We start from the raw sequence: 27204 nt of genomic DNA on the forward strand, positions 1-27204 counted from the left end.
GTAACTTGTTCTTTTCATGTTTTATCATGTTTAATATGTTGATGTATTGCATTCTAACCTCAAAATTGTAAGTTATGCAGAGGGGTTCACTTATATTCCGATATAGCCATCTCATCCGAAAAAATAAGGAATGTGCAGTGGGGCAAAGATTGCGTTATTATAAATTTTATTTTTTATTTTTAATTAAATCTTAATCTAGTTAATTAAAGATGCCGAATGTCTACAAGAGAAAAACAGTTACAGGGCGCAGTAATTGTGTAGAAGAATCACTTAAGACCGCTATTCATTCCGATAAAGTGAAGAAATAACAATCTGCTCTGTTTTTAAAACCTATGGAATTTCACGTAAAACATTGGAATAAAGACAAAAATGACAATGTTAAAAAAGGAACTATTCGGTCAACTTCTATGCTTGGAAAACAAAACTAACACAAACTTGTTACTCATATAAAAACAAAGAAAAGGTTTCTCATGCCTCACAGATTCAACAAAACAATTAAAAAAGCTGGTTATGATTGGATGCAAATGTTTTTGATATTTCATTACGAAAGTCTGAAGAAGTTTCATTTAGATCTCAAGGTTTGAACAGAATAGAAATTAACGCTTATTTCAAGTTATTGGAGCAGGTTTTTGACTAATAATGATTTTATAAGAAAAGCAAACTGTATTTTCAATACGGATGAATGAGGTCTGCAATTAAATAACCGCCCAGGACACATTGTAGCCGAAAAAAGGATCAAAAGCCGTATCTATGATAACTTCTACCGAGAAAGCGGAAACGATTACTGTTATTGGATGATGCAATCCCGAAAGAACTTTTTTTCTGTGACGAAATGCCTCCAGGTTTCCAAGTTGTCAGTTCAGAAAAATCAGCTTACATTATATATACATTCTTTTTAGAATGGCTGAAAACCCACTTCGTGTTAAGGAAACTACCGGGTAAAGTTGTACTGCTGTTAGATGACCACTCTACTCACTGTTATTCTGTAGATACACAATTGCCAATGATGTCATATTGCTATCTATCCCAAGTCACACGTTGCATTATTTACAACCTTTAGATAGATCTGTGATCAAAATCTTTAAAAAGTCATTTTTGCTAAGTCATCATGCTAAGTAGGTAACGCTGCGATAAAAGTCGTCTCTGCTGAAAATACTATAGCAGGCTTTAACCAACTGCAATACTTAATAGTCTTATTAATAGTCTTAAGTTTACCCATAACATCGCCTGTTGCAAATCCAATACCCTGTGCCAACAATGAAACGTCTATGTTTGAAGCAATACCGAATACACCTAAGATGTCATTTGCTGCACAGAAAATGATCTGCACTAACCAATCAATACTAACTGGTTCTTCCAAAGAAAGTACTCCTAGCTGCCAAAGACTTACAACTTCTAGTTTTAGTGCTTCTAATAACGATGTTGTGAAAAAACTTGAAAAGAATTTTCACCCTCTTCAATTTTAACAGAAATTTCACCAATATCACATGGAGCTAGTGAAGTTAGAAAACAGGCAACACATGCGGGTATTCTTTTAACTTCTAAATGTCATAGAAAATTAAGTAAAGCCAAAGAATGAGGGGAAAACACCAAAGAAGAGAAGATAAAATTTAAAAAAGAAAATTAAAATAAAAAAAAAGAGAATAAGACTGCAAAGATTATGGTAACTAGAAAGCGAAAGGTTGTTCGAAAGATTTCAGAAAGCAATGAGGATGAAGAAGAACTAATACTCTGCGATTCAGATATTAATACCGAAAATAATAACATAACGGTGCTGGGTATGGGGAAAATGATTATGTACGTTACCCAACTTATTGAGGACTGGTCCCAATGTGTTACTTGTTAATTTTTTGTTCATGAAAACTGTACCGAATGTGTTTTGTAAGTAATTAGGTTAGGTATATTTTTTTTTGTAAATAGTTGGGGTGCATTCTTTTTGTAAATTATTAGAGTCCCCTTTTATTTTATATTTATTTTCCTCCAAATATTTATTCCTACTTGTGAATAAATATTTTGTTCTACAAGAGTTTTCTTGAATTATATAGGTAAATGATTTTGCGCAAATTCTTCAGGAATTTTCAGATTGCGATCGGCAGACCGCACACTATAAAAGAGTTTCTTATTCTGTAACAGAGCTGTATGCACAGGTAGACCGCATCCTCGGGGTAGACTGCATGGGTATGCATACTATAGCGACCGCATCGATGCTTATTTACAAAGTTGAATTAGAATTAGATTTTACCTATTTAAATGGAGTCTGGTTCTTTCTTAATAATTTGTTTTATGTTAATTTAGACTATGTGGGTTATTTAATACAACTGAATAATAGAAAATGTGGGAGTCAATAGGATAAAACAGTGTTTTCTCCCAATGTAAACTATATAAAAATTTCAAGACGGTACAAATTTTAAGTCAAAATATATTTTAATAACTGCTCTACGCCCAACTCTAACCCCAGGAGCATGATAATGACGTCCCGGTTACTAGGCAACCTTTCAGCAGGCGTGACGTCAAGATCGGCCGGTGAGGGGCGTTTCCACTGTTCCATGAATTATACCGTCACTATAAGCAAAGAAGCATATAGTTGTTACATTTTGAATCAAAATAATAAATTAAATATATTTGGTAAATTAAAATACATGTAGTGGCATGTGAGAATTACATAGACGATGTTTTAATACCTACCTCATACCTACCAAAATAGGTCAAAAATATTTTATACAGGAAAATAATATGAAATTTGACTGATGTGAGTGAGACTTGTTTCTCTCTGCCTGCGTTTGGAACAGTAGAACAGCACGTCGATTTTTGGACGTACTCTACACCTTGGTTTAACTAATAACGTTCATTAATCGTAGGAAAACTTAAAGTTGGGTGATCCTCATTGTTGATAAGTTTGATCCTTCCTGTTGTAATTCCTACAAATGAATCGAACGTGTTTCGCTAAAAATATTTTATATTGAGAAATGGAAAATTCACTTCTAACTTTTCTGAAAAATTTTGTTGGGATCTGAAATAGTTTTGATCTCCTAGATCGGTGCTTGAACAGTGTTCCAGAACGGAATTTGCGAGACCAAAGAAAAGTAATTTAATATTTAAAATAAGTAAGGTATGTTGGTTGGTTATTTAAATGAGTGCATTGTGGAACGAATTTGTTCCCATGGTGTCTTTTCAAAATCTACTGGCTGATTATTGGCTTATTTAAAGAGGATGGGACCCGGTTTGAATAAAGTTTAAAAAAATGATTGTGCCACCACGTGTAATTGTCTTCACACAAATCATCTATAGAAAAAAGAGTAAAAGTTATTGGAGTTTTACTCTTTTAGGAACTATTATTATTATAATTATATATATATATATATATATATATATATATATATATATATATATATATATATATATATATATATTATAACTATTATGAATTATTACTCTTTTAGGAACTGGTACTGTTTTTTCACTATATGCCTTGTTATTACTGTTCTTTTACGTTAAATAAAGAAGTGGACACTGTTTTAATAATGCCAATTGGCTGACCTTATTAGCAGTTAACTGGCCTTATTAAGAGTTGGTTGGCATTATAAACAATTTGTTTTCGTAATCATTTAAAATATTTCATCTTTGCAGGTAGGCCCCCCAGAAAAAGGGCACACTGATTCGAAAAGATCATTGAAGCTGCGATGAATGTCATACGAATAGCATGGTGGTTCATAAGGCAGCACTTACATTTATTATTCCTCGGGGTACGTTACGCAACCATCTTGTTAGTAGCAGCTCACAAAAATGACTTGGGCGGCCTCCAGTACTCATAAAACCTCAGGAAGATTAATTGGTTAGGCGTCTAGGAAGATTGTGTAATGTGGGTATGCCATTAACCCCTAAAATATTAAAAACGTGTATATTTTTGTTAAAGAGATAGGAATGAGGCATCCATTCTCGGTTAGAAAGGAGATAGCTATAAAAAAATTAATGAAATTGTTTTTCTCAAGACATTCGACATTGCCAAGTGTTGTGCTCAAAAACTCAACTTAGCCAGAGCCCAAAAAATCGAATCGTACAGTTATTAATGACTACTGTCGAAAGACTTCGATTTTATATGAGAAAGGCTTCGCAGGAAAACCTCCTCAAATTTACATGAACTAAAAAAAACCTATCTTACAATGCATCACCAACAAATTGTATTGGCTAATAAAGGTAATAAAAGAGTGCATTTTGTGTAAAATGAAACTGGCCTTTTAGTTTAATAACTTACCAGTTCCAAATAAGACCAATGTTTAAGATTTATTCAATGTTGCAATTTAATATTTATTTATATACCTTATGTATTTATGTACCTTAACCTGGCCTTATTTGGCGTCCTTACCATATAAGAAAATTATAGAGCAGCTTGTTTTTGGACTTTTTTTGAGTAGGGGGATTACATTATCACATTATAAAAATATTATCACATTTATTGCCTTGAAAATATGAATCAAAATTAAGGTCTCAAAAATAACCAAGGCTTGTTTATATTTTATGTTTGATACTAAAGAGTACCATTACGGCTAAGCCACGAAATTTCTGTATGAGTACGAATCTTAAAACTGACATCGCGCCGCAATGCTACGTGATCTTCTTCATGTGCCATCTCCTCTAAGAAGGTTGGCAACCATCATGGCAATTCGTACTTTCGATACCGCTGCTGTAAAGAGGTCAGCAGAAGTGCAGTTAAACCAAGCTCTCAAATTGTTTAACCAGGAGATGCGTCTTATTCCGCGACTCCTTCTACCCTGTATTCTTCCTTGCATTATTAATTGCAACAGGTTATAACGCTCGCCCCTTATGACATGTCCCAGATATTGCAGTTTTCTGACTTTAATTGTATTTAAAACCTCTTTATCTTTTCCCATTCTTCTCAACACCTCGACATTTGTGACTCTATCCACCCAACTTATTCTTAATATCCTTCTGTAGGCCCATAACTCGAAGGCTTCTAATCTGTCCGAAACATCTTTCTTTAATTTCCAAGCCTCCAACCCATAAAATAGTACGGAGAACACGTAGCATTTTAGAAGTTTAGGTAATCTTTAAAGAAATTGAAATGTCCCTGTTGCAGAGTATGTACCTACTTTTTTCAGTTTGTTGAAAGAATTACTTGCCTGTCCTATTCTTGCCTTAATCTCTTCTGTGTACTCATTATTTTCGTTAAAAATTGTACCCAGATATTTATATTTTTCAACTTTTTTTTACGCTACGTGATGACGCAACGCAAAAAGTTCATCGCATAAGTATAATTATCGTAAAAGAAGAGATCAGTTTAGACAAGAACTGCGAAACATTTATGTCCATATCATCTGCATGCGTTAGATACGTCAAGAAAAAAATCAAAAAGAAAGTACTGCCTAAGTGTAACAACTTCGATATACTATTATGAATAAAGATGAATAGGTGATGGCTTTTACTTAAACAAATAGGTATGAGTTTTATATTTTACATTGTGTGATACCACAGAGTGTTGTGGTCACGCTCTTATGCGTCGTTTCATCGCATCTCATTGCGGTGTCATTTTCGCGATACGTCGTCCGTAACTCATTATTGTGGCCGCGCCCTTGGGAAGTTATTTATCTACTTTTTTTATTTTGAATAAAGAACCATAAAAAATATCCCTAGGTTTGTAGGTGTTATTAGTTAATTTAACGCATTCATCTCGTCCCGTGAATGATTCCCATGTCTACTAAACATATACATAAATGTTTTGAACATAAATTCTTGCGATTTACAGAGCAAAATCTGTATTTTAAATAGTAATATAGAATCTACCATAGACGAAAATCTTTTTAAACAATTCGAAAAATTCGAGTTAATATTATCCCTATATCTTCAAATATAAAATTTTTAGATCCATGATTTGCTTAATCTTTAGAAATAATTAATTTCAAATTTATTTATTGAACTTAGAAACAAAAGCAATAATTTTACAACAAACAAAAATAATTTAATTCAACAATCATGGTTGCCTAATAATAATAGCTTCGATTAGAGGGCGCAACGATCTAAGGCGGGTTAGAAACGTCAAAAAGTAAATATCAAAATCTACTAACGGCTAACCTAAATTATTGTTTTGTAAATTTTTTACAACGTTAATACGTTATATTAACGAGTCAATGATTTTTTGAAAGTTTTTTGTGGTGTTGTGCCTCAGTTATGACACATCCTTTTTCAAACATTTCGAATGATGGAGCAATTTGTGAAAAATTTTTAACAAGGTTTTTATACAAAGAAAAACCAAGAACCCCTGCTGCATTATCACTTAGAAGTAGAGAAAGGAGTATTAGGACTGTTTCGTCAAACAACCAAAATGAATTAATAAAATGTCGATCTAATGTGAAACAACAAAATTTTCCTTCGCCAAGTAAACACAGAAATCCCTTTCAAATCAAAGTTCAGTGTTTAGATCATTCCATTGAAGATAAGATGAATACAAGGCCGAGATCTAGATCGTCTGCAGTAGATAGGGACACATGGGATCAAGCATTAAAAAAACAAAGAAGTGGAGATAAAATCTCAATATTTGGAAACTTTGATCCTCTTCGAACTCTACATTTTCTTGCCAAAGAATTACAATTTCAGCTACAAAGTGTTTTGCCAGGTACTTATTTAAACAATTTTAGTATTTATTTACCATTTTGTAATTTAAACAGAGTAATAAACATTTATTTGAAAAAAATCAATCCCTATACCTAGAGTAAATACAGTTTTGCCTGGGTTTATATTATCATGCAGTCACTAGTAACAAGCCAATATTTGGTTTATAGTTTAAGGTATTCAAGGTTTTTAGTATATAAAGTTGCACAAGTTTTAACAATAAAAAGGACAATAGAGTTAAACAATATGATAATTATAAGAACTCTGTAATGTCAAAGGTAAAATTAAGTTTTATAATAAAAACCAGAATTGATAGCGTAATGATAGAGCATATCTTAAGACAGGATATATTCAACTTTAAACTGATAATCACACAATATGAAGAATGGATCAGTTACAAGTTTCTGGAAGCCTTAGGAGACAAAGACCAAAAAAGACTTGGTGGTGGTCACTTAAAGACAGTTTCACATATATAGTTTTTTAAATACACCATCTTTTAGTAATTCTAAGTATAACCTTACCCCTTAAATATACTCTCACAGTATGCCCTGATATAGCAAACCTTTTATCAAACAGGAGTGTAGGCTCCCTTTATTGATGTACACTTAATGATACACAGCAGATTTATATGAAGAAGAGCTGCCTATGCTCAAAATTGGGTATCACACATGCAGAAAGGTGTGTCTTAGATTTCGGTTATTTGCAAAGTAAAATGAGGCTACAACAAAAGAAGCATATGAAAAAGAATTTTAGTATCTGAAATACCTAGTGGTGTTCTGAATTTAAGTCAACACTACATGTATGTGCTTTTCACTGCTTTTATTCACACTATTAAATTCAAAACATATATGAAATTTTATGAACTTCTTCAATTTAGTTTAAATTTAACTTAATTCCCATTTTACTGTAGTGGTGATTTTTACTGATTTATTTTATTAGAACTTGATATTACTGTTTTTGTTTTAGTTATTACAAAGATTTTTACATTTGTTTTAGAGGATAACACAGTGCAACAAATGGTGAAAGATATGCAATATGCCTTGAAAAGGATACCCCCAGAAATCGCTTCAACAATTCATTTACAGCAAGCTATTGAATCAAGACCCAAAAGCAGTAATAATATTGTAAGGCCAGTAAGTTAAAATATTTATTATCAGTTATAGTGTGTTGCAAGATCGTAAACATAAAGCTATTTTTGTTTTGAGATGTGAAGGCATTGATTTTTCTGTATTGTTTTAGGAGAAATTATCTGTTCATACTGTTGATTGTAGTGTTCAAACTGTGCCTCTCAAATCTGTTGAAAATAATGAAAGGTTGCAACAAATAATGGAAGAAGGCACATTAAAACTAGAAAAAAGCTGTAAACATATGGAAAGGCTTTGTATAGAACTGAAGAATGAGAAAACTAAATTAGAAGGTGATCTAGTTGAAGCTAAACATAGCAACAAAGCTTTAAAAAAGAAGATATTAGATTTGGAACTAGAAAATGTGAGTATAAAAGTGTCTGATTAATTTAAAGCGTAAGATTATATGTATAATAATATGTATATCATTAATAGAATTAATGCCTATATAATATATATATATATATATATATATATATATATATATATATATATATATATATATATACATAGATATTTTAAATAATTTTGTTAAAAAAAAATTGTGAACATTCTGAAAACAGCAGTTGTCAGTATTTTATTTACAATGGGTATTTTCATGATTTGGTTGAATCCATTAGCTATTCAATATTAAATATTTAAGTGGTTTGGAATTGTCCACACCACCAATCAACGATTTAGCTAGAGCCAGAAAGAGACGACGTAATCAGAAACATAAATATTTTAAATTTGACTTTCCTGTACTTCTATTATTATCAAGGTAGCAAATCACAATGTATAGGGCTTAAATTTCTGACATTTGTATAGTGAGTTATTAAATACAATAAAAATAACTCAAACAAAATAAAGATATTAATAGTTTGTATTGGTAAGTAGATATTGGAAATCAGTATACTGAAACTATTTAAAAAAAATGACTTATTATTTAGGTCATTCTTACAGTTATCATAACCACTCTATCTAACTATCCCGTATGAAAGATTTTACAGACTGACATGAGCTCCTGTTAACAACAATCGCAACAACCGCTCTTGCTCTCAGTCAAATGAGTATTTACACTACATTAATTTGCTCCAATGTACACTGAACCATCACTACGGATAATATGGTAAATTCTTGAAAGCATCAGTTCTCTTGAATCTTTGCTTGATCTTTAGACTTTATTTGATTGTTTTCGTTAGTTTTTAGATGGCTAAGATTTTGGTTAGTCATGCTTAACTTTTGCCAATTAAATCTGCCATATTTTTATGGTAAGAAAGCGAGAAGTAACATGAACCTTCTAGTTCTCATTGCTTGTCGTTAATGTGGTTGACTCTATGTCTAAAAACTGTACAAGTTAACATTTTTTGTCTATCTTAATTGTCATTCAATTCTATAATTTTGCAAGCCTGATTTTTAAGATTTATTGGATAACATGCCTGCTTCTAATTCTCGCAGATTCCACTGCTAATTGATGTACTTCATCCCTTCTATTTATTATTAGTAAATACACATTTTTAATCAATTTAATATACAATGTTTTTTATAGAACGAAATTCTAACACCACGTTTAAAACAACTTGAAGACGAAAAGCAAAAACTCGAAACAAAATTAAAAACAGTTACAGCAAAACTGGAAACAGTATTGCAGCATTCATCCAACGATCTCAAGTCCCAAATTTCCGAACTGAAAAGTCAAAAAAACGGCCTAGAACAAAAATGTAATAATTTAAAGCATCAAATAGAAGTAGCTGCGTTAGAACGAGAAAAGTTCGTCGCAATTTTGGATTTAAGAGATTCGCAAATCAACGAGATCCGTTCGGAAATGAATCAGTTGCAAGAAGTTGTTAATGAACAACTTATTGAATTACACAATAATGCATTCACGAATATAACGAAGACGGGAAGCAATAGCGAAGGTAAGGGATAATAAGGTCTTACTAAATTTTGTTATTTTAATTAATTTGTTTATACATAAATTACGCAAATATGTATTTTATTTATATATTGAATATACCGAGCCATCGAAAAAAAAACGTAATTAAAGCAGACCTGGGAATAAGTCTTTCCTGTCTAGGAAAAGAAATTCAAATTAAATGTAAATAATTATTACATAACACGTTTACATAAAACACGTTTCAGCCGCTTTGGTTATTTTTGTAACATATATAGAAGATTCATTTGTCAGTAATGTAATAAAATTCATAAACGAGGTCATTCAAAGTCAAATCTTATTTGACTATCTGAAGTAATTGACATAATTTTAGTGTTAGATGCAAATTAGAATGATATAATCTCGGTGTACATACTTTTCAAAGTAGCAAAATGGCAGTGTCTTATAATAAAGAGTGTCTAATAACAAGAAATAGTTATTTTTCACTAGTAGATAGTTTTAGATACATTTCTCGAATTCTAATTCCGCACAGAATTCTAAGAACTTACCAAGTTATACAAGTGCTTTCAAATGATGTGAATTCAACGAATCTGACAGAAAATATGCGTGGAGGGGAGTCGTTTAGGTTCTGACTAAACAATCATACCACAAGATTGCAGTAAATGCTTAGCGCCTGATCAGTGAAGTTATTATTTGTCTAGTTGTCGCGCGTGTGCTGTTCTAGAGATGGCCGTTGATGAATCATTGTAAGTAAAATGGCTTTCTGCTTGCCGATGGGATTATGCATGCTAATTTTTTTAGGGAATTTATTATTCCAGATATGTCCGGCGATCTCTTGGTAGAGGCTTATATTTTCATGAACTTTTTGATCTAATAACGACGATGAAAACATTCTTGATAGTATCGTCATATACCCTCCCACTGAGGTTGCCAGCGCGGATACAGATGTTGATTCCAATTTGTCAGATGGAGAGGTGACTGGTAACGTTAACCAACTACCCGGACGTATTCTTCGATCAAGAGTTGATATTACATATGGGAATGATCCTAATTTTAAACAAACAAGATAATGAAATTGTTAAAGGAAAATCCGACTCTAATTTAGCAAGCACATCTCAATCTCAACAGGATGTAGGGATCGCCAAGCGCAAACGTAAAACTTTAAATGAACCGAAAAGAACCGAACAATCTAACATTTCAATCGTAAGTGCACCAAAATGGGCAAGGGATAGCCACATTCTAAATTCAAAAATTGATGACAAAGAAAAATAATTTCTACCAAATGCCGAAGATTTCTTGCGTCAACATTTAAAATGACCATTTGATGTCTTTATTGCTAATTTCTCAACACCGCTACTTACGCATATTGTTACAGATACCAACATATATGCCTCACAAAAGCTAAATCACAATTTCAAAACTTCTGAAGATGAAATTCTTCTGAAGTTTTGTCAGGATATCATCCACTACCATATCGAAGGCTATACTGGTCACGAGAGCCAGACGTTAATTGCTCATTATTTCCGATGCATTTCGCTGTAATCGTTTTGATGAAATAATGAAGTATCTGCATCTAGCTAATAATTAAAAAAATTATAATACAGATTCTCTGTATAAAGTTCGACCACTATTTAACTTCCTCAACTCGGTTTTTAAACAGATTACACCTGGTAATTATATAAGTATCGATGAGAACATTATTCCATATTACGGCAGACACAGTCACAAACAATTCATACAAGGAAAACCAATACACTTTGGATTTAAATTATGGATCCGTCTGGATACATTCATCATATTGAACCATATTGTGACTCTTCTACCAAAATATCTGATGCTGGTCTAGGACAAGAAGGAAATGTTGTAATCGGATTGACTGATTACCTTCAGCTACAAAAAGGTACAAAAATATATTTTGATAATTTGTTCCCTTCAGTTGCATTGCTGCAGGAGCTAACAAGAGACCGGTGTGGTACTGGAACTCTTTGTGAAAACAGATTGAATTCTGCAATGAATGTACCAAATAAAACAGATTTAAAAAAAAACTCCTAGAGGCAGCACTTCAGTTTCATTTACAGGACAAATGTTATTGGTTCGTTGGAACGACAACAATGTGGTAACTATGCTCACCAATTGTGACGAATTTCGACCTACGAAGGCGTGTAAACGGTACAATCAAGCAGAGACAAAGATAATTATTCTGGTTGTTCCTGGACCAATTGTCAGTTACAATAGCAATATGGGAGAAGTAGACCTTTTGACCAATTCGTCTCAACTTATCGTACTCGCATAAGGTCAAAAAAGTGGTGGTAGCCTTAGTTTTTATGGGCAGTAAATGCTTCCCGTGCTCAGGTTTAGTGTATCGTCGACTTGGTGACTCCATGCCACTATTACAATTTCAACGGGAGTGTGCAACTTATATTTTAAAATTGTTTGTTGAAAGTAGGTAGGCCATCAGTGAGTGGAGTACGATCATCGTTACAATTTTCTCCTGTTCTTGAAGATTTGCGAAGAGATCGGACCGATCATACAATAGAGAAGGGTAGTTCTAAATATCGACGTTGCAGAGTATGTGGAAATCGTACTTGTTACTTATGTAAGAAGTGTGACATACCTCTGCACCCTGATAAAATGTTGCATAATGTTCAAAATTAACCTGAAATAAATATTAATGTATTTCTTGTTTATTATTATTAATGTAAACTTGTTTTATGTCATATCATCCCAGTGGCAACTAAAGTTGCCAGTCAAAAAATGACATTTATACATATAATTTGATTCTGAAAATAATGTATATAATTTTTAATGCCTTTCTGTATCTCAAAATTAAAATTGCATCTTCTTACTCCTGCTATTCAATTTCGGACTTTAATGGGTTAAGAAAAATATCGGTGATGTAATATTTTTGACGTATGTCAATAAAGAAATAAAGGATCTATCATGACCTGGGAAATTGGAAAAATAAATTTATCTATTCGAGTGTTGTATATAAAAGCTGAAGACTACCTAAAAAAGGCTACGGTAATTCATATTTTGTTTTACTTTCTTTTTAATCCCTATTGAATATTAATTCCTCGCCATTTGGAAACTTCACAGCAGTATCGAAGAAATATCTAGGAACATGTCAAATGTCACAAGAATTTCTAAATGCTGTCTCATATGCCATATATTGTCATATAAGAAAAATATCCATGAATTATATCAGACTATTATAATTTAGAAAAATAAATTGACCTTTTTGAGCGTTTTCCATAAAATCTTCAGCTTTTATTAGGTATTTATCATACTATTAGGGAGAATCTATACCTTTTTTGAGACAGGCCCCATTGAATATTGAACTGTCGTCATTTTGAAATGGCAAAACATACTCGCACAAAAATGTAGGAAAATACTGAATTACTTGCTATATAATCATCATCATTCTGGCTTTACAACCATGTGTGGGTCTTAGCCTCCTCAAGAATTTCTCTCCAGTCGTCCCTACCCATCGCCTTTCACCGCCAAGCACGTATTTCCATATTTCTTATGTCTTTATCGATGTTATCAAGGAACCTTGTTCTGGGTCTTCCTCTTCTTCTCTGACGAATGGGTCTATCAAGGAGCGTTTTTCTAGCTGAGTCATTTTATTTCATCCGCATTACATGCCCTATCCACATCAGACGTTCTATCTTAATATGTTTTACGATATCTGGTTCCTGGTATATTCTATAAAGTTCGAAGTTGTATCGTCTTTTCCACACTCCATTATCATTCACTGCACCATAGATTCTTTTTAGTACGTTTCTTTCGAAACATCCTAACATGTTTTCATTACTTTTTGTTAGAGTCCAGGTCTCTGACCCATATGTTAGGACTGGCCGTATTATCGTTTTTTAGAGTTTTATTTTTGTATTTCTTGTGGGTTTAAGGAGGAGATTGAGCCCAAAATAGCATGTGTTGGCAGTGCAAATTCTGTGGTAGTATTATTTTGAGTGTTAAGAGCGCTTCCAGGTATACAAATTTGTTCACTGCTTCGATGACGTCGTTTTATATAACAAGTGGACTTACGTTATAATCCCATTACTCCACAAAAACACATTAAAGAATTTGGTTTTTGTAAGGGAAGGGTGTCCGAACCCGAGTTGATTCTTCGCCCTCGTTTGGTGTACCGAAACCATAATTTCCCGCAATATCTTCTCATTGACGTCTGCCTACCTTTGCATATAAATTCCTCATAATTATGATACTGAGGATATTGTTAATTTCAAGGCTTTTTTGGTGTTTATAAAACTTATCCACTTCATCGTCAGAACCATCACAAGTGGGAACATAAACCTGCATTATATTGGTTGCTAGAGGCGATGTATTGATCACTAGCAGGTACACTCTTTCAGAAATAAGTATGAAAAACGTATTGGATCACTTATTGGAAAAAACAGAGATGTTTGTATAGCATAATAAATAAGTTTTAACTAAAAATTTAACTTATTGTAGTAAAAATCTGTTTTGTCGATAATTTATTGATTGTTCGTTGTTAGTTTAAAAATAGATTTATGTAAACCGTCGGTAAATAAGTCGCAGGCCTAACTAGTAAAACAATATTTTGTTGCAAAAATTATTCTTTATTCATTAAAATAATCTCCTTTATAATACAAGCATTCTACCGTTTTTCTAATTGTTTGATACCTGTACTTGTAAACGATTTAGCTTTTCCTGCAAAATAGGCTTGTTTCGGCGATTACTTCCTCATCTCTTGTCACGGAGCATTTTTTCACAGGAGGCCAGATCTGGACTACGCGATGGGCGCGGAAACAATTCAAAGTCCAATTTGTGCATTTTTTGCGATAGTTTTCATTCACTTGTGACACGGTGCATATTTCAAATAGGCAATGAAAATAATTCCTTGTGGGTACCAAAATACAGAGGCCATAATCTTTCCGGCGGTTTGTTGCGTCTTTGGTCACTTTGGAGGGCTTTCTTCAGGTGCTGTCCACTCAGATGACTTTCGATTTGATTCCGGAGTAAAGTGATCCATGTTTCATCCATTATGACATACCTACTGACTGATGAGTGACGATTTCATTCCGGAGTAAAGTGATGGATCCATGTTTCATTAGTTATGACATACCGACTCAAAAATTCCGACTTATTATGATTAGACATGTCCAAACAGCACCGAAATTCATCAATTTGTTGTTGTTTTTGCTCTGGTGTGAGAAAACGCTGCACCCATTTGGAAAACAGCTTTCTTATACCCAAATGTTCATCTATAAATCTCATGCAACTTCACTTTGCGCTGTTCCATAACAATTTTCAGCATTTTTTCGATGTTTTCGGAAATAACTGCACCATTTGACCTTTTGGAGCGCTCAGCATTAACATTGTAGGTACGACCGCGTTTGAATTCAGCCAACCATCTTTTAATGGTTGTAATCAATGGAGCAACGTGCAGGTAACACTTTTTGAGCCATTGCTCAAATCAACATTCGAAATTGCTTTGAATCCATTGTTTATAAAAATCACAAAAGTAGCGTCACTTCAAACACTGTAACTTGGTAAATAATAATCCGAATGGCGTCAACATTTTATTTAACATAATGCTTTTAAAGGTTAGTACTACCGAAATGTCAAATGTAAAATTCATTACAGTCGCCATCTCATGGTTAGACCCGGGACTTACTATTGACCGACGTATTATGTATTTTTTTCATTTAAGTTTATTTCTGTAGATTCTTTTAGACATGTATGCTAAATTTCTGGAATAATAAATATATTAATTTATTTATTCTAAATGATTATAATAAACGAGCATTTTGTTCTAGTTTTGAATTTGGAGAAGCTCCATATTGCAGATCTAAATGACTATGCTGGTAGTAACGCTACTATTTCTTCTATAGAAGAACAAGATCATTTTACATCTCTCCCGAATACATCTTTAAGGGATCTGCAGTTTAAGAATAGTAATGGTCAAGTTCAAAAGGAACCAAGACTTAAGGTAACAAACTTTTACTAAAAAATAAATTTTTGTATATACTGTTAAACTATACCGAAGAGTATTTTCCAACTTGTACAAGTTAGTGCGAAGAAGGCATTTTATTCATTTAGAATGCATTATGTGCGCCCTGTACGTCGGATAAAATCATAAAAATAATATTGGAACCATATTACATTATGAGCTATAAAATGTGATTGTTGATACTTTCATTTCATTGCCCCCTTGAGAGAAGGTAATGATTTATTTTATAGAGGGCAACTTATTATGCACCTGAAGGCATGAACCCCTTTCTCATCTTTCTTAAAATATGTCCCTCATTAATACTATGACATATTTTGGCCTATTTGGATTGGAAAGATATGATTCTTAAGCAATTTCTCACGTAAGGTACTATTACCATCTAGAATGCTAAAAAATTACATGTTTTCAACAATTCTTTTGTATCATCTATTTTTTTTTTGTTATTAAGTATACATCTTGTAAAGATTACACAATTTTTTTTATTTCTTTTCATTGTTGATGTATTTTAAAGATAACGCCAAAAATTTTACGTCCAAAAAGAACTGCCCTTACGTGATAGTTTACCAGAAAAAATGAAAATTGTTAAATAAAAATAAAATGACGGACATTTGAAAAAATTGTTAAAAAATTGACAATTTTTTGGACTTTTTTCAGTAGGTAACAAAAATTTTATTTTTTTTGTCAATTTTTGGTAAGCTATCATAGAAAACACCAAAACAAACAAAATACACCAAGTTTTCTTAAAATTGACCGACTAGATTCAGAGAGAGCAGACTTGGAGACAGACCACGTTCCACTGGTGGGAGTATTTCGAGTCAAATTCAAAAAACAGTGCAGAAAAGGAAAGCACAATCATACGACCTACGTATGCTGAAAGACCTTGATACGAGGATGAGAGTCCAAGCCAAGTTAAACGAGCAAGTGACTGCAATTAGAGACGAATCGAACGAAGGACAAACGATCAAACATATTACAGAAATAGTGCAAAATGTAAAGAATAAACACTTAAAGAGAGAAAAGAAGCCAAAAATGACCCAGACAAATATAAAACCATAAATATATTAATAAGAACGAAAATCAGAGAAGTGTAAGAAAAAGAAGCAAGGGAAAGATGTGAAGAAATTTGACTCTGCAGTCAAAGTACGATAGTCACAATGTACATAGGAAAGTTAAAGAACTCACAGAGGAACTAAGACGAAGGCAGAAAGGAAATATAACTGATTCTGACGGAAACATCATCTTGGACAAACAGAGTAAAATAAGGACGTGGAAAGAATATCTAGAAAAACTATTTGAAGACCAAAGAGATAAATGATGGACCAAGAATATTACAGCAGGAAGTTTTTTCCATAATAACACAATTAAAGGATGGCAAAGCGGCAGGCACTGATAATATACAAGCAGAACTACTCAAACTAATGGACAACGAATCAATGGCTAAAATCTGAGTTTGTTGCACTTCCAAAAAAACCAGGAGCCAAAAAATGTGAAGATTACCGTACTATAAGCCTCATGAGTCATCTCCTAAAATTGTTACTAAAGACAATTCATAAGAGAATCTACAAGCTGTGTGAAAGTCAAATTTCCCCCAACCAGTTCGGGTTCACAAATGCTGTTGGTACTAGAGAGGCTTTGTTCTCAGTACAAGTCTTATTCCAGAGATGCAGAGACGTCAACTGCGACGTATACGCATGTCTGGTTGATTACGAGAAAGCGTTGGATCGAGTACAGCACGCCAAGATGATGCAAATACTAAAAGAAACAGGAATTAACAACCAAGATCTGAAAATAATTAGAAATATTTACTGGAATCAGACAGCAAATCTCAGAGTTGAAGGTGAACACACTGACTATGTGAAAATCATGCGTGGAGTGAGGCAAGGCTGTATTTTGTCTCCTCTTATCTTCAATCTGTACTCTGAAAGAATATTTATCGAATCTTTGCACGAAACTGAAAAAGGTATTCTACTAAATGGTTACCGGCTAAACAACATCAGATATGCAGATGACACCATAGTATTTGCGGACAACTTAGAAGACCTACCAATTCTTATGAACAAAATCACGTATTACAGTCAACAATATGGACTCAATATAAACGTTAAGAAGACAAAGCTTATGATAATTAGCAAGAAAAGGATAACAGAAGGTCAACTCTACGTCAACCAATCCCTTGTAGAAAGAGTGACGCACTACAACTACCTCGGCACCAGAATGGACCAACAACCAGAAAATTAGAGCACCAGAAAAGCTAGATCCACCTTAAATCGGATGGGGGCCTTCTTCAAGAGTCACAACCTCTCTCTTGATATAAAAGTAAGAATGCTGCGATGCTACGTCTTCTCTGTCCTTTTTTATGGTGTTGAATCGTGGATCTTGAACGAAGATATGTGCAGAAAACTGGAAGCATTTGAGATGTGGCTATATCGGAGAATGCTTAAGATCCCGTGGACTGACCGAGTCACAAATGAGGAGGTCTTCAGAAGAATGAATAAGAACCGAGAGGTACTGGCCACCATCAAATCTCGAAAGTTACAGTTCTTCGGACATATTATGCGAAATGAATCCAGATATGCTCTCCTTCAAGCCATCCTGCAAGGAAAAATATTTGGAAAGCGAGGTCCAGGAAGAAGAAGAACATCTTGGTTAAAGAACCTCAGAATCTGGTTTAATACAACATCTGTGCAGCTTTTCCGCGCTGCTGCAGATAATATAAAGATTGCCATGATGATCGCCAACATTCGTAACGGATAGGCACATCAAGAAGAAGAAGATTCAGAGATTAACTGTCCGCCAATTTTAGAAACGTAGTTTTCCTCAAATTTCAATCTCCGAATCTAGTCGGTTAATTTTAATAAACCTTGATGCATTTTGTTTTTTTTTTGTTTTCCATATGATAATTTACCACAATTTGGCAAAAAAAAATAATAAAATTTTTGTGACTGAAAAAAGTCGAAAAAGAGTTCAATTTGTTAAGAATTTTTTCAAATGTCCGACATTTTGTTTTTTTTTTTTAATATTTTGTAATTTTTCTGATAAACTATCTCGTAAGGGTACTTCGTTTTTAAAACACTGCTCGAATTTTAGGTATCAGATTTGCCATTCCAGAGATTAACTAACTGTCCGCCATGGAGCAGTAATTTTTGAACGAGAAATTTTTGGCGCCATCTATAAAATACACAAGCAATAGAAAAAAACAGAAATTTTTTTTAGGATTTTAGACGGTAATCTTACCTTAACAGGTATGTGCTTGGCTGAGGAAGGCGATGGATAGGGACGACTGGAGAGAAATTCTTAAGGAGGCTAGAACCCACGCAGGATTGTAAAGCCAGAATGATGATGATGATTATATCGCAAGTAGTACATTCAGTATTTTCCTACATTTCCATATCCATCTACTTTGGATCACAGAAAATAGACACCACTGTGTGTCTTTGAACCACAGTTGTAATATTCAAAGTCTGCGAAAATTCAAAATCATGGAGAAAATTTAAAATAATAGCATTGTTAAAACCAGGGAAGGATCCAGATACTACAGAGCTATTGCCTTGTTGTGTCACTTTTTCAAACTATACGAGAGACTGATCCTGGCCAGAATAGAAAAAATGTTGACAATCACCTTATTTCACAATAAGGAGGATTCAGATCCGGCAAATATTCTACTAGTCAATTCCTCGCACTAACAGAACACATTGAGAGGTCTTCGAAGAAAAACGTATAACAGAGGCTGCTCTCGTAGATCTGACAGCAGCCTATGATACTACAGTAAGACACAAGACATTGCTCCATAAATTGTATGATACTCTCAGTGACCTCCATCTGGTTAGGGTCGTGCATTCTTTGCTGCAAAACAGACGTTTTTTTGTCATGCAGGAGGGCAAAGTAAGTAGGTGGAGAGTTTAAAAGAGCGGCCTTCCACTGGGAAGTGTTTTAGTATCAATGCTTTTTAATATATATATATATATATATATATATATATATATATATATATATATATATTAAATTATATATATTATTAATATATATATAAACAAACGACCAATCCACGCCGACTGTAACCAAGCACTTCCCCTATGCTGACGATCTTACAATATCTGCTGAAGGAAATAGTTATCAAGAAGTAGAAGAGAAACTCGAGCCTGTCTTAAACACAATGCGTACTACATGCAGAATTCCCCTAGAAAAAAAGCTAAGCGAAAACTCCAAAGTGCATGGAATGGCAATATATTAAAACATACAGGCAAATCTAAATACCTTGGAATCACTCTGGACCGGTCCCTCACTTACAGACAACACTGCATAAAAATGAGAGAGAAAGTAACAACTAGGAACAGCATACATCTAACGAGAAGTAAATGGGGTGTACGGCTTGGCGTCTTAAGAGCAACAGCACATGCACTGTGTTTTTCAACTGCTCAATATGCATGCCTTGTTTGGAACAGATCTGTCCACACAAAACAAGTGGATTCTGTGCCAAATGAGACATAGCAAGATGGGATGCATGAACCCGATGCTACTCTCAAATCTATATGAAGCGGGTTTTGCAGATCTCTCAACATGCAGACATGTAGCCGAGCATATAGAGAAAGTTAAATACATCGTGGACGATCCCTATACAGAGCTGTAACACCACGAAAGCAACAGTTTCCTTGGAACAATACAAGATGAACCGGCCGCATATTTTCCTCTTCACCAGGTTCAATGGATCGGCCAACCTCAAGGATAACAGAGGTCGATCCAATAAAATCAAGCCGAGGAAAATAAGAAAAATAAACAAAGATTATGTAAACTGCGACTGTGGAGAAGTAAAAAATATGGAAAACCGTCTTACATACAGAAACTGTCCCTATCGTTTTACCTATTAGATTTGTGGCTCACCAACAAAGATGGAACCGACGTAGCCCGATACTGCTCAACTGCGCAAAAATTACTCATCAGCCCGTCTATCGACCAGGTTACAAATCCTCTTTGTTTCCATTCCTGCACTGTCTGAATCGAGGGATACTGTTATGTTAAAGGATATAAACGACTATATTTATTGGTTAAATACTTAGGTACGAGGCGTGTTTTTTAAGTAAGTACCGTTTTGTAATTAAAAAAAGACGTGCAAAGATATGGCAATAATTTTATATTTACATGAAAGCCTGTACCTTAATCTACTTTTCTACATAATTTCCGTGAATATTGAGGCACTTGTCATAACGTGGCACCAGTTTTTGAATACCCTCCTGATAAAATTCTGCCGCCTGACTTGTTACCCACTGCATCACAAATGTTTTGACTTCGTTATCGTCTTGAAGACGCTGAACGCCCAGGTGTTTCTTCAAGTGCTGGAACAAATGGTAGTCGCTGGGCGCCAGATCAGGGCTGTATGGAGGATAATCTAGAGTTTCCCATTTAAATGATTTGATGAGATCTTTGGTCTGATTAGCCACACGGGCATTGTCATGCAGCAAAACGATACCCTTACTTAACTTGCCACGTCTTTTTTTCTGGATTGCACGACGCAGATTTTTCAATGTCTCACAATAAGACGCTGCATTGATTGTCTCATTACGAGGCAGAAACACCACTAGCAATACTCCTTTTCTGTCCCAAAAAACTGTGGACATGATCTTCCGGGCAGAAATTGTTTGCTTAAACTTCACTCTTTTGGGTGATGATAAATGTCGCCATTCCATGGATTGTTGTTTCGATTCTGGTGTGACGTAGGCCACCCACGTTTCGACACCAGTAACAATTTGGTCTAAAAAATCTTCACCTTCACTGTGGTACCGCTCAAGAAAAGTCAATGCACTGCCTAAACGTTGGTTTTTGTTCAAACCCGTCAACATTTTTGGAACCCAACGTGAACACAGTTTCCGGTAATTCAAGTTCTCGGTAACAATGCGATACAAAACACTACGAGAATACTGAGGAAAGCAGTCGGACAATGATGAAATTGTAAAGCGTCTGTTTTCTCTTACCTTTTCGTCCACTTTCTGCACCAAATTTTCATTAACGACCGAAGGACGCCCACTCCGTTCTTCATCATGCTCATTTGTGCGGTCATCTTTAAATGCTCTCACCCATTTCCTTACCATTCCATCACTCATAATGTTTTGTCCGTAAACTTCAACGATCTCACGATGCAGCACTAAGATGCAGCGTGACTCACGATTGTTGGAGGCATCTTAAACACTGGAGTAAACAAGTATACAATGAAGAATCAGACTGTAATGGCGTCAGTGCGTAGACAAGAGATGTAGGTAACCAGCGCTCATGCGCGGAACGCCGACCGTAGCGCTGCGGCGGCGGAATCGCAAAACGGTACTTACTTAAAAAACATGCCTCGTAGTTTTAATACATATGTGAGTCAATCAAAAATTGAAAATTACATGGTACAGTAAAGTTTGGACAAAATCAGTGTTATATAGTTTACATCAAAAAAAGAATATAAAAATAATGTATTTTTTTATACTTTATTTATTTATCTTTTTCTCGTTTCTACTGTCCCTTAATTATACTGTTTTTTTTAGCAGAAGTCAGTATCAAATTTTCCTAGTTAATTATTGTACAATTTTAACTCCTATAAGATAATATTTGGATGAGTTTGGTGGATAGCTGTGAGGAAGACAGCATGGAGCCAACATATACAATATAAAACCGAACTGAGTGAAAAACATTTCTGTGATAATTGTATTTCTCTTTCAATTATGGGTGTAATTTTTAGATATTTTTTAATAAAATTAAATCAAGAAATTTGTTTAGTTCTATTACTGTATTGATGCGAACATGTACTTAAATTAATTGTAAACAATGGCATATCACTAAAACTTGTAAGTTCGATAATATAAATTAAGAAAAATAAAAAATTTAGTTCCCAAATAAATGTTTTATTACTAAATACCAAATTGTTTTAAAATACCGTATTTTCTTTATAATAATAATACGATCCAAATAATAAACTCGTAAAGGTCATAAATAAACTGGTCCAAGATAAATAATTAAACACGAATCAGTGACAAATAAGGGTTAATAATTATTAAAACTAAGACAAAGATAATGAGTGAACCAATTACAACTATGAGGCACTCAAATTACCGTTGAACACGAAGTGGAAGATAATTTTATACAACTGTGTAGTGCCGTTACTAACGAAGGGAACTGTGAACAAAAAATTCGAGGGGGTATTCAAGGTATAATAGCTATGTCCAATCTTAACAAAAATAGGAACTAAAAATACTATAGGAAAAAGATCAATCTCATACGCCGTTTTTTCAACATTAAGTTATGTTGCCGAACGCTGGACCATCAGAGCGACAGATAGAGAAAGAACTGATTCATTTAATTGAGCTGGAGAACAATTGTTCGAATATCATGCAAAATTAAAAGGAAAACACATCTGTGCTTCTAACAAAGATGTAAACAAGTGGACGCTGACAAGACGGCGTCTAGGTTGGTATTGGCGCCGATAATGATCTTTGGTTGTATAATTCATTCTGAACATATGGAGAGGCTTATAGTTGGCAATTACATCGGCAAGTTGTTTGCGGTTTTCAGCTAATTTAAACAATTGTTCGATACTGCCTATTTTTGTTCAATCTCGAATGGTTTTAGGTCATGACTGTTTCTTCCTTCTAATTCCTTTGTGACTCTTGATTTTCCCTTTCGTTATGAGGTGAAGGATTTTATATGTCTCTCCTAAGAAGATGCCAGATGTATGATATTTTTCTTATCTTAAGAGATATAATAATTCTGCATATATGTACAGCATATCGGGAGCATTCTTTTATGCAACCACATCTCGCACACTTCTAAGCAATTGCTCGTATTGGCATTTAGAGTCCAGGTCTCAATTTTCCAGCTCCAAAATAAAAGACTAATAAATATAACGTGTCATCATTCTTCGACGCATTTTAGGATTAAGTTGTTGTAGAAGAATGATTCTATTCTCAGAATCGTTTTGTGAGATGTTTCAGTTCTGCACTTACATTTGTTCTGTGATGTAGCAACCCAGTAACTTAAATTATCTAACTCATTCAATGTTTCGATAATCTATCTGTTAAGAGGCGGCTGAATATCATAAGGACTTTAAATATAATGTTTATATGGCATTAACCCACAATTGATTGTAATGAAAATTACATTTTTAACTAAGTAATGATTGACATTTACATTTTCACTCCGGAAATCGTTTTCGAAAAAATTCTGGGAAAATGTATAACCAAGAAGTTGTTGTTGGTAGGTTATGTTTTTTAAAATTGATAGTTGACTTACTTGGCCTCGATCTTGATCTTATAGGCAAAATTGAAAAAAAATCTGAGGGTGGTGTTTTTATCCTCGGAATATCAAATTCTAAATGTTTGTTTTTTTTTTGTATTATAGTTTTGTGTAATGTGTATCGTAGTTGTGGTTGTGTACTGTAGATTCTATGTTTGTGTTTTGTGTGTTGCATATGTATTGTGTAAAAATTATAGTTAATATGTTTCAGATTTCCTCGTACTCCTGTATTGTTGGTATATCCTTATTATTGATTTCTTCTTTTAGTATTGACAACTAAAGCCTGCTTCATTCTGCTGATGTGTTTGCTACACATTTTTTTTTTCATTGAGTAGGATAAGAGCTGCTTCTTTGACTTTTCTTTTTTTCATGTTTGTTTCTTTCATGAATATTAATGCATCTTTCCATTGTACTTTGTGCTTGTTGCCCCAGGCATTTGTCGAGATCTCTATTCTTGACATTTATTTCGTGCTTGTTTATTCTGACACCTACTGGTCTTGCGGTTTCTCCCACGTAAAAATTGTTGCATTCTCATGGTATTTTATAGATGCAGTTTTTTATCTTTCTTGTCTGTTGTTGAGTTTGGTTTTGGACAGGATAGATCTCAGTGGTTGTTCTGAATGTTGTGATGTCCTTGTTTCCTATCCTTTTAAATTTTTTTGATAAACCCTTTACATATGGTATTGTTGTCATCTTTGACAAACCCTTTTTTTGAATGTTTCTGGGTTGCTTGTGATGTTTTGTTTTCTTTTATCAATCTTGTGGAATAACTATTTTATAAATGACAATATAGGTAGTCATTTTTTGTCAAAACCTTTCTTAGCAGGTTTTTCTTTCTGAAATGCATTTGTGTTAAAGCAGGTGCTTCGAGCTCTATCATATAATTATTTGATGATTCCTTTTTTGATGTCAACGTTGTGGTTGGATTGGTAATTTAAATATCTGTGGGTTGTTTTTGGTTTTTCCATGGTGAATTTGATTAATTCTTTTTAATTTTTGATTTCCATCAGATATTTATTCAATGTTTCTGATCTGTGAAGCCAAATAGAGAACACATCATATCTAAAATTCTTCAGAACCAAAAAACTTCTAAGATATTTAAAATTATAATACCTCAAAAAGACAAAGTATAATCATATGAAAGATAAGGAAAAAAAATTACAAAAAATTTGAAATAAAATTAAATAAACTAGCAGGTTTTAACCGATAGTTGGAAAACAACTAATTTATTACCCTCATCCTTCACTTCGTTATTTTAAATTTCTTGCCCAATTCTCACTTACGTGGACTTTATAACTTATTGTCAAAGAGAACACGTGACTCTTATTGCGGAAGTAACGAGACATTCGTTATGTAAAACTAAGCCAAACAAAAGTGGTAAATATAATGACATATTGCTATAGTTACCTTGATCAAACCTATGCAATATAATATTGATTATTCCGTACATATCAATTCTTTTTTTGTTCATTTATTTTGTTCGGCTCTTATTTTATTTTTTGTATTAGAGCAAATGAATATCAACTTGTCATTATATTCCTTAAACTACCACCTACTCTAATGTAATTTTACTGGAAGCCTTACTAACAAAACACTTTATAAAAATTTATACAATGTCTTTAAACTTAAGTGACAGAAAGATATAATAAAGCAATCCCTCAAACCAAATAAGTATAACTTTTATCATTACCGTTAACAGAGCAAGATCTAATCATGTACTAACGCCAACTTTTGAATTTAAATTGGTATGATTGATGGGCCGTCATCTACATGTGGAGAACTAAGAGAAGTTAATTCATATTTTACTAGGTTGCCAACTATGTACATTAGGGAAACATATATATATATATATATATATATATATATATATATATATATATATATATATATATATATATATATATATATATATATATATATATATATATATATATATATATATATATATATATATATATATATATCGTCGTCAACACAAGAAAAACTTGTAACTCCATTTTCCTTAATTTTTCAGGAGGGCCTAAAAACAGTAACATTTTCACGGATATCTTTTATTTGATAAAGAAGAACGATTAAACAACTATATTTTGAGTTATATTAAGCTGAATTATATCAATTTTAATTTCAAAAACTAGCGGATACAGCTAAAAATACAGAAAAATTGGAGTTACAGGTTTTTCTTCTTTTGGAATGATACGTGCATATGGAGTTACGTGTCTTTCATTGTAACGCTGGATTTGAAAAAATTAATAAAAAGCATTAGTTATCGATTTATAAAAATATATTATCTGACACACATAAAAAATATCCTAATAATGAAATACAGTGTTATTTTATTACCTACGTTAGAAATGAAAAATAGCCTCACTTTTCAACAACAATAAATAAAATTTTAATCTAAAATAAAATTGCATAAATATGTACAAAAACAAGTTTAGTACAACAGTAATGTGATATGACTTAAAATAACATAGTTAGTGTTAATTAGATTGTCATAAAATGAGTGGTAATCGAAATCAAGGGTATTTTTTAAATACTGCAAATGTTTGAATTTGTCTTTTTTTAATGGTATTCTATTTGTGTAAAGCTTCGGCAGATCTGCGAAATTCTTGGGTATCACATTCTGATTTATTCGACAAGACAGTTCAATCCAATTTTCACCAAATCTCATCTTGTAATGAGTGAATATTTTATAGCTCTAATAACAAGTGCATGCAAGAAAACAATGCCCTTGTTTTGTGTGTAAGTTATAGAATGTGAAATTGTGGATTGTCAACTTTTTTCTATAATAGAGGGAAGAAACATTGGACTTAGGACATAAAAGGTCTGCTTGTAAATCCATTGTCAATAAAATGCTTTCACTGTTTTTATCTTTAATTTTCTCAAGTCTCGTTTCTTGTTTTTTCAACTGATGTTCACTAAATGTTTCTTGGTCAAGATTTCCTGTTTTAAAAGAGACACATATTTCACACAAATCTTTTTTGGGTCTATACAAAGCCAACCTCTTTTCCAGAAAAGCGTTTTTAAAAGAAGATAAAGAGAGACTGTTGATTCCTTTTTTTGAGTACCATTCGTTTTTGTAAACATGACAAAAATCAACGTTTCGGCAGAAAACCCTTGCCTTTGTAAAGATTCAAAACGTAAAAACGGACACTGACATTGATTGACTTCATTAATATATTTTCACTAATATATTAAATGATTTTTGCGCTTGTGTTATTCTTCTATTAATATATTTCATTGTCATTATTCTGGTTTTACAACCCTGCGTGGGTCCCAGCCTCTTCAAGAATTTCTCTCCAGTCGTCCCTATCCATCGCCTTTCT

General features: G+C 33.3%; 1 protein-coding gene and 1 long non-coding RNA gene across 4 annotated transcripts in view; one reads left to right on the plus strand and one right to left on the minus strand.

Moving 5' to 3' along the window:
• Positions 1-27204, minus strand: part of LOC140441486 (uncharacterized) — a 276397-nt gene that overhangs the window by 225134 nt on the left and 24059 nt on the right. The gene's annotated exons all lie outside the window — the stretch shown is intronic.
• Positions 6037-22475, plus strand: LOC140441473 (uncharacterized). Of its 3 annotated transcripts, none has more exons than XM_072532231.1 (6): positions 6037-6628; positions 7621-7748; positions 7864-8112; positions 9277-9646; positions 15423-15595; positions 22135-22475. In XM_072532231.1, exons 1-6 carry the CDS (start codon positions 6184-6186, stop codon positions 22162-22164), a joined length of 1395 nt encoding a protein of 464 aa, XP_072388332.1. In that variant the 5' UTR covers positions 6037-6183; the 3' UTR covers positions 22165-22475. The 3 variants fall into 3 exon arrangements, with proteins under 3 accessions (XP_072388332.1, XP_072388313.1, XP_072388323.1); XM_072532212.1 differs by having other exon boundaries at positions 6039-6628; positions 7621-7757; XM_072532222.1 differs by having other exon boundaries at positions 6039-6628; positions 7621-7757; positions 22138-22475.

Source organism: Diabrotica undecimpunctata, chromosome 1 (genome assembly GCF_040954645.1).
Source record: "Diabrotica undecimpunctata isolate CICGRU chromosome 1, icDiaUnde3, whole genome shotgun sequence".
NCBI lineage: Eukaryota > Metazoa > Arthropoda > Insecta > Coleoptera > Chrysomelidae > Diabrotica > Diabrotica undecimpunctata.

Bases quoted from the DNA above. Each gene is read 5' to 3' on its own strand.
- LOC140441473 (XM_072532212.1), top strand. From the start codon at position 6,184: ATGACACATCCTTTTTCAAACATTTCGAATGATGGAGCAATTTGTGAA. The intron at 7,758-7,863 runs GTAAGTTAAAAT...GTATTGTTTTAG, and splicing joins GTAATAATATTGTAAGGCCA to GAGAAATTATCTGTTCATAC. The intron at 8,113-9,276 runs GTGAGTATAAAA...TGTTTTTTATAG, and splicing joins TAGATTTGGAACTAGAAAAT to AACGAAATTCTAACACCACG.